The sequence below is a fragment of the Ochlerotatus camptorhynchus genome, unplaced genomic scaffold (assembly GCF_037179485.1).
Source record: "Ochlerotatus camptorhynchus isolate MF236.1 unplaced genomic scaffold, CSIRO-AGI_Acam_v1.1 ptg000432l, whole genome shotgun sequence".
NCBI lineage: Eukaryota > Metazoa > Arthropoda > Insecta > Diptera > Culicidae > Ochlerotatus > Ochlerotatus camptorhynchus.
The window spans coordinates 4,473,723-4,482,500 of NW_027040918.1; the positions used below are offsets into that span (position 1 = coordinate 4,473,723).

An 8,778-nucleotide genomic window follows, 5' to 3' on the forward strand; every position below is an offset into this window, starting at 1 on the left:
TTCCTCTGTAATCCGTTCTTCTGGCGGGACGGCACAAGGGGAGGCATCTAACGTCTGGACGCACTGCACAACCTGGTTCTCGAGTGGACTTGGGATTGTAGAGCCAAGCAAATGCGACTGGGCAATGTGCTCCCCAATTGCATTGGCCTTCTCTTCGTTGGTGATAAGCCGTTCGTCATTGACTCTAAGTGGTGGAATGGGCTTGGGGTGAGACTTCAGCACCTTGGCAACCTTCCAGAATGGTCTGGAACGGTCGTCCAGGTTCTGAACGAGCCGCCCGAAACTCTCGTTCCGGATTGAAACCATTCTGGAAGCGATCTGCCGATTCAGATCGACCATTTCGTATTTACGCTGCAGATCCCCAGTCCGCTGAAACTGGCGTCTACGAACATTTCTGAGCCGAATCAAGAGTTTGGTGTGGGAATCAATTGCTTGAAACTTACCCCTCACAGGAACTCGTCGAACGCACTCTTCGTCAGCCACGGATATGGCTTGATGGAGACCCTCCAAAACCCGGTCGATGTCCTCCACTGTGTCGAGCGGTGGGTTGTCGTCGATGTGGCGGTCGACCACGCGTCGAAACTGGACCCAGTTGACTCGATGGTAGTCCTTCCGCTGGCACGGTGCAGGGGCCACGTTGTAGCCCAGCTCGGTCAGCACCGGTTGGTGGTCCGAACTCAGGTCGTTGACGGCAACCGGCTTGGCTAATCTGGTGTTTGCCAAGAACAGGTCCAGCGTCGATGGGTTGCCCGTCGGTGATGTGAAGGTTGGTTCGTCCGGAAACCAGACGGAATAGAGACCATGCTGGGAATGGTCGAATAGCAGGCGGCCGTTCTGGTTCTGCTGGTAGTTCCGCCAGGCCTCGTGCCGGGCGTTCAGGTCCCCTCCGATTACAAAGCGGGCATTGGTGTGGGTTATGATGGCAAGGTCGTTCTTGAACTGCTGTGCTGTACCATTGCTAACGGTACATTGCCGGGGGCAGTAGACAACGATGAACCGGACGTTTCCGGTCGATGTTTCCACCTCAACGCCGACGGCCTCGATGATGGAAGTGCGGTAGTGGGGTAGGGTGCAGTACTTGATGCCTTTCTTGATGATGACCGCGACACCGCCCCCCCTGGAGCTGGTGCAATCAAGCCGGACAATGCTGTGGTCGGGCAGCCAGAAGCTGTCACCGGTCTTGAGGTGGGTCTCGGTGAGAAGGCCCACGTCGATGTCGTGCTTGCGGAGGAAGTCTGCAAGCTCAATGTTTTTCGCCCCTACGGAGCGAGCGTTCCAGTTGGCGATCTTTATGGGTTCACGGTCCATAATTAGCGACGAAGGAGATGATAGCTTGGAGCTGTTGTGTTCTTGTTGCGCAGGTGCGCTTGATGATGATGGCCTGGGCCAACAGTGTGACGATCTCATCCGTTGACAGCGGAGAATCGTCTGTAGCTTCACCGGTTGTACCGGCCAATCCCGGAGCAGGGGGATCCGTCGATGGCCCGGAGGCTTGACCGGGTACTGCAGTGGCTGCCAACTGTTGGTTGAGCGGGAGCGGCGGCAACACTGGAATGAGCAGAGGCAGGAAAGCAGCGCTGTTTTATATCTTTTCAGGTTCAAGCAGAATGATGTGCAACCAAGTGGTATTCGTTTATGATGACTGGGTTTGGGGAAAATGTTTAGTTCATGAAAACAGTGATAAAATAATCATTTGCGCATATTTCAACAGTTTTTTGATTAAAAATTTAAAAAGTATTTATTTCAGCAAATTTGTTAAGTAATATCCTATCGATTGGCGTATTTGGATTTTAATTTCATCTATAAATGGCAAAGTTACAAGCGTTCAAAACCTAACACTATTTCACCACACATATTTTTTGATTTGTACCCCAGTATACTCGACAAAGACGTAGTTCTACGTAAAAAAAAAATAACCTTATGCTGAACAATGAATTATAATATATTAAAATTCAAGTGTATTCCAAGAAAAGAAGATTATCATAAAATATTTTGATACATTCAACAAAGTTGTCTCAGCCCCAGGTTGGCAGGCATAGCTGTGCAACGTAGGACAGAATTTGTTTACCATTTTACCTTATTTGACTTTCTTATGCTACACGTTCACTAAATTTGAAATGTTCAAGCACTTTATAAAAGTTCCCGCTATTTTTCTGAAGTTGACTAAATTGCCATGAAATTCCTTATTCTATCTCGAAGTTCCCTTAATTTTCCTGAAATTATGAACACTTTGTTCAAGCTCGAGTAACGAACTAATCTTTCCCGAACTTCTATGGGCTTCCCTGAAGTTCTTAAGTTTTTTAATGATCCGGAAATTATCCTGCTATTCATATGATTTTCCTGAAGATTCCACAATGTCACTGAAGTTTTTGGGACATTTCTGAAATTTTCGGAATATTCCAGAATTTTCTTCTGCAATTTTCCTGAAGTGTTCTGATCATCTCCGAAGTACTCGGATCTTCCCTGAATATAATTAAACTACATACAAACCTGAAATTGTCTAGACTTTCTTTAAGAGATTTTCTATCTTCTTTTTTTTTAACTAGTTCATTTATTTGGAAGGCTCAATCGCGTTAGCTTTACGGAGCCAATAGTTCATTGTTCTTTGTTTGTAACAAAATTCTCTTAATTCTATGTCTAATAGGAATTGGGCCGAATACTCGCGGCTTACTCGAGGTTAGAGAGGTTAATGTTGAAGGAGAGGATCAGGGGAGGAGTTTGGGGTTAAGGTTTCGTTGTCTCATCACAGCGTTTTTGCCAGTATGAACGGTAGTGCGATTCTAGTTTCGTCTGGAGTTCGACCGGCTATGGTGACCAGTGGGCGACGATGAGACTCATCGAGACGGAAGGACAAGACAAACAAAGACTAATAAAGAGAGACAAAAGACAAAGTAATTATATTCTTATACTAGACATTTGAAGAAACACACAAACCGACTGCATATAGCAGATATCGTGAGTTCCCAACACGTCTCTGATAGGAACATAGGGTTGTCTTCCTTGGGCCTCAAGGGTATTCAAAAGTCGCTCTCTGGCGGCGTCATTATCCGTACATTGCCAAACTGCGTGATCGATATCATCGTAACCGTTTCCACACCGACAGATGTTACTGTCCACGAGGTTTATTCTATTGAGATGAGCATCTAACGAGTAGTGGTTGGACATAAGTCTTCTCATCACGCGAATGAAATCACGACTTAAGTCCAAGCCTTTAAGCCACGCTCTCAAAGAAACATTAGAAATAAGTTTTAGATCTTCTTAAAAATTCTCGGAATTTTCTTGAAATTAAGGGAAATGTCATGATGTTCTCTGATCTTCGCGAAAGCCCCGCATACATTTTAAACTCTCGAAACAACCATTAAAATTTTGGAACTTCCCCTAGACTGTTCTCTCATTTTTCATACGTTCATGTAACTTCCCTATCGTTTCCAAAATGTACAGGAACCTTTCGGAACTTCGCTACTATTTTAAAACTATTGGATGTGTCTGAAGACTTAAGTTTAAAAAAAACACTAGTTAACTCTACTGAGGTCTAAAATCAACTGAACTGATTTATTGAATTATATTATAACCAAACCTACCGAAACCCTATCAATCTGCTGAGTAAGATAAATTTAAAGAGGGAACGTGGTCGCCGTGTTGCTGTTGCAAAGGCGGGTCCAAGGGTTGGTGACATCGTTAGTTGGTGGTGAAACTGCTGAGGTGTCTTTGATCGTTGGCAGGTCCAAGAGTTGGTGACATCGTTGGCTGCCGGATGGCCATTTGCTGATGTAGGAATACCCAAGTAACATTTTAAGTTTTATCGTGGTTTTAAGTGTTCTTCAAGTCTAAATCATGGTCTTCAGAACCCACATAAAAACCCAAATTGCTACTTGGGTATGCCTTGCTCGTTACTGTGCTACCTTTGTGTTGCTGGGGAAGAATTGCTGATGTTTGGACTTGGGTGCGGATTAGTGATCGTGCTGGCTGCTATGCCGATTGCTGAGCCTTAGTCGTCGTCATCGGCGTTGTCTGCATGATGACGATGATGACGATAATAGAGATGTACCAATGAAGTGATTGGTTGCTGTTGCACCGATGAAGCGGTTGGTTGTGGTCCAAGAGGGTTCGTTCTTAACTTATATATTATATATGAATTCTCCGAACTGCCCGGAATTTTGACCAATCGGAAAATACTGGGAAACTTCAAAGCAGCGACTTCAACGAAGCGGCGGGGCAGTCAAACACATCCAGCAAATGCGGGCAAAATGGAGGTAATGCGCTGATTCCGTGTCCGTTTCCACTGTGCGGGCGCTGATGGGCTCCATCAAGAGGAAGGTTCGAGATTTCGTTCGAACTGGATAAATGTAACCATCTAATGCTGTAACTTTGAAGTTTTAATAAAAGTACTGTAAAACAACCCTTAATGGACGTTTTAAACTTATTGAATCTTGAATTACAGGTCTTTTTGCGCGTACCAATTTACTTTTAGTCAGCCTTTAAGTTTCCTCAATTTCTACGATGTTTCTTTTACTTCTTAGGAGTCCTTGAAGTTTTACGAAGTTTCCTGAAGTTGAAGAAAAATCGATTAAATAACGTTTTAATAAAATTTCTCAAAATTGTTTCTTCTGTTCCAGAACATAAGGAGAGTTGTTGACAAAGGACTTAAAAAAATCGTTGTTTGTGGTTAATGTTATTAATCGTTGTTAAATAGTAACATCGAACTTGACAAGCCGCCGTACAAAATCAAATAGCTTCCTTTTCGAAAGGTAACCTGTTTGATTTTATCCATGTACAGACGAGGTAGTATGTTGTTCGGCGTGTACTGAGATACTTGCAGGCGTGTTCCAAAAAAAGTCCTCTGGATGCGTTCTTCACTGCAACTTGCAATTCATCCTGGAAGTCGGGGAATGTCACCGGTGGTCTGACTTTCATGGCTCTCTCAACTGCCGCATGATAACTGTCCGCCGCCATAAAGTTGTGTCCGGACTCGAAAAATTTCAGGATGAGTTCCTCCACCTGAATATTGGAATTAATCAAAAGTATTAAGTGAAGTGTTCTGAGGCGCACAATTATCAAGTGAAGCCGTAGCTCCTCGCATGAAATTGAAGCTTATTATCAGTAGCAACAACAACAACAACTACAACAACGGGCTCTTATCACCATTAAATGTGTAAGCATACCGTCATCGTCTAAACATTATCGTTGGTTCGATTCCCAGTGTAAGTGCAAACGCAGCGAGCAATGGACGCAGTTGAACGAAAACTTATCGAAGAATTTATAGCGTCGAACGCCATCCTTCAGGTGCAGGAAATATTGAAGACGTTCGCTCATCGTCTGGTAACGACAGGCAACAAATACGGACTGGTCCTTTCGAACAACAGTATCTTCACCGCTGCTACGAGACAGCAGGCATTTGAGTTCCTCGCGAATGTCATTAAATTGTCGGTAAACAGAAATGTCCACGCCACAGATGGAGACCAATTGCTGGATCTTCGCACTGAACCGCTGCAGAAGCTGGTCGAAGAAATGGAAGCACTGAACCTGGCGGTCATTCCACTGGTCTTGGTCTCGTTGGAAACAGACCGACGGTACTGCCTGAAGGAGTCGATTGTGGTGAAAGTGATTACTAGAGCCGGGGATATCAGCTATATGGATTTGGCAGGACGGTCTTATCTCAAACTGGAGCAATTTTTGCAGCTGACTGCGCTTCCGTTCGGCATTCTGTGCTATTTGGAGGCAGACTGCGTCTTGGATGTGGATAATCAAAGATATGCTATGAAGTGCAAGATGGTAGGAAGGCAGCTGGTTTTCCAGAGCGTAGCGGACGGGCTATTGAGTGCATTCAACGTCGTTGGGAGCTTGGGGCTGATGGTCGCATCCAGTCAATGGGTGACGCCGATTGGACTGTTGACTGTTGGATCCAGCATTTATCTGATGACGAGAGGAGTGATGGGATTTTTCGAAGTCCAGCGCCATGGAGGATTGCGATCGGTTTGTGAGATTTAATAAGATTACAAAAGCATAAAACTGAATGGGAAATTTTTCATTTCAGCAAAGAAGCACATTCTTCAACATACTGCTAACGGTTCTGAACTTTGCATCGGTCTTGTTTGTTAGCCTGCCCTACAGCATCGGGACTATGGTTCAGTTGAACGGCCCATCGAAGGCGTTGTTGAGTTTTTGTGCCGGTGTGGATCTATTGTGGTTGTTGGCAAAGCCACCACTGCATACTTACGGTTGGATAGATGTGTGATGATTAAGTTAAAAAATAAAACCTCTACAAGTAAACAATATATAACGGCGCCGGTGGTGTAGTGGTAAGCGTGATTACCTCTCACCCCAGCAGGCCTGGGTTCAATACTAGTCGGCGCCGCCGGGATGTTCTGAGGCATAACATCTCTGATCACGCCTTCCTTCGGATGGGAAGTAAAGCCGTTGGTCCCCGGTTCATGAGTTGATGGGTCGATAGGTAGGGTCCAGGTGTGGGAGCTGCCTTCCTGGCACGTCGGTAGCATTGGTGCTCAGCACGGAAAACAAGATCGACGGAAAAAAAACAAACCAAAGGAAAAAAAAAAGTGAACAATATTCAAATCTATATAGGGGGAAAATCTAATTCGGTCTAATCGCCCATTCCGGGCCTATCGAGCAGAAAACATAAAATACATATATCTATGATTTCGGCGTGAACGTGTCAAACAAACGTTTGGTACAATGCTTCTATTCAATAGCTGCAAGAAGAAATGTTGAAGAACGCAAAATAAGATCTCGAAAACAAAAGGCGGACGTGAATTCACTTTTCTCTCCGTTCGATAGGCCAAAGATAATCCCAATTGCGTTTCAATCGCTAATAGGCCAAAAAAAAACCCGTAGGCCAAGTTATTTATTTCGCCAACCTCTTATCAGAACTAATGGTACATATGGAAAGGTTAATAAATTTGGAAGCCAGCTGTAATAATAACATTCCGTTTGGTGCTAAACTGCGCAATATTAAGACAGACTAAGTGCGGGTTGTGCTTAATAGGCCAATAATGAGGTAGTAAACACTAGCATAATTCGGTATAAATATAGAAAATACAAACTTAATGCATGGATAATATAAAGTGAAAGATTTTGCTGTTGTTTTCATTTAAACTTTTTTTTTTTTTGTCAGTCTTAAAAGGAGCGAAAATGCAAGAAAATCTTATTTTTCTTGTAATCAACGGGGGCGCAGTTCCAACCATCATTATTGACTACACTAAGATTTTGTTTTGATGTTCGGTAAATTTTTACCGAAATCAGGACAGCTGAACGTTCGGTAAAACTTTGACTATTATTTTAAAGTCCATTGAATTAAGAAATAATTTCAAAATATGTAGTTGAAGATGCTAATTTTAAATAACAGACTGTAGTGGTAATTTTTATACGATAGATGGAGTAGATGAAAGCATTAGAGATGATAGTTCCGTTAGAGTACGGCAGTGTGAATATTGCATATAGATATTAGAATAGCGAGCTAGGACAACTTTTAAGGAAGGTAAAAATCGGTTTTTTCATCTCTCTTTACCAAACTCCCCCTTTGGAGAGGGATGGTGAGGTGATGCTGATGGGATCATACCGGCGATAACGCCTACTGCCTCCATCGAAATGGTTCTGTACGCACTCACGACTCGCATGGCCATTAGCCGGAACGTACTGCTCAATTTCCTTTGGTTCTGCTTCGTTTTCAGCGCTTCAATCCAGGCTGGGCCTCCGTACCTTAGTATCAATTAGGACATACTAGCCAGAAGACGCTGCTGCTTGGACCAGAATTGTTCGGCATGATTCTGGCTATTGCGTTGATGACCTTCGCCGCCTTCTCGCAAGCATATTCGATGTGGCTATTAAAGTTTAGCCGGTCGTCGATCATCACTCCCAGATACTTCAGCACGCGCTTCGAAACAATGGTGTGCTCTCCAACGGTGATTTCTGCCCGTTGCACTGCTTTGCTGTTACTGACCAACATCACGCCAGCATTTCCACTTCGTCCAGCGTCTCACCGGTTACCGTCAAGACGACATCGTCCGCAAAGCCAACGATCTCAACTCCTTTGGGCAGCTTGCGCGTCAGCACGCCATAGTACATTCCGTTCCACAGCTTGGGACATAGAATGGAGCCTTGGGGAACTCTCGCCGTGATTCTAAGCGATTTCTGCACCGTGTCTGTCACGTAGACCAGGACCCGGTTCTGGAAGTAACTACTTAGAATCCTGCAGAGGTAGTCTGGAACCCTCATTCTATGGAGCACCTTGGTGATGGCCTCCCAGCTGGCGCTATTGAATGCATTCTTCACATCAATCATAATCACGGCGCAGTATCGATTTCCTCTACGCTTCTGTTTGGAAGCTTTCTCGGCTCTGTCAATCACTGTCCGAATTGCAGCCACCGTCGATCTCCCTTTCCGGAATCCAAACTGTCTCTCCGACAATCCGTGTTCACTCTCCGTGCATTTCGTCAGCCTTGTGGCCTCCCTTAGCTCAGTCGGTAAAGGCGCAGCTACAAAGCAAGACCATGCTGGAGGTGGCTGGGTTCGATTCCCGGTTCGGTCTAGGAATTTTTCGGGTTGGAAAATTTCTCGACTTCCCTGGGCATAGGAGTATGATTGGACTTGCCACACAATTATACCAATGCAAAAATGGTACAGGCTTCGAAAGCTCTCAATTAATAACTGTGGAAGTGCATCTAGAACACTAAGTTGAGAGCACGCAATAAGCTAATATGCGATATGCAATAAGCTTGAAATGCGAAGAAGAAGAAGAAGAAGAAGAAGAAGAATAAGAAG

The 8,778-nt window shown here is 44.4% G+C and overlaps 1 protein-coding gene across 1 annotated transcript; it reads left to right on the forward strand.

The window, feature by feature from the left end:
- Positions 1–5,211: 5,211 nt before the first annotated feature.
- Positions 5,212–6,280, forward strand: LOC135711327 (uncharacterized). Its single transcript, XM_065234117.1, has 2 exons — positions 5,212–5,973; positions 6,035–6,280. Exons 1-2 carry the CDS (start codon positions 5,224–5,226, stop codon positions 6,233–6,235), a joined length of 951 nt encoding a protein of 316 aa, XP_065090189.1. The 5' UTR covers positions 5,212–5,223; the 3' UTR covers positions 6,236–6,280.
- Positions 6,281–8,778: the final 2,498 nt, after the last annotated feature.

Excerpts from the sequence above, each read along its gene's own strand:
- LOC135711327 (XM_065234117.1), top strand. The coding sequence starts at position 5,224 with ATGGACGCAGTTGAACGAAAACTTATCGAAGAATTTATAGCGTCGAAC. Across the intron at positions 5,974-6,034 it reads GCCATGGAGGATTGCGATCG|CAAAGAAGCACATTCTTCAA; the intron begins GTTTGTGAGATT and ends TTTTCATTTCAG.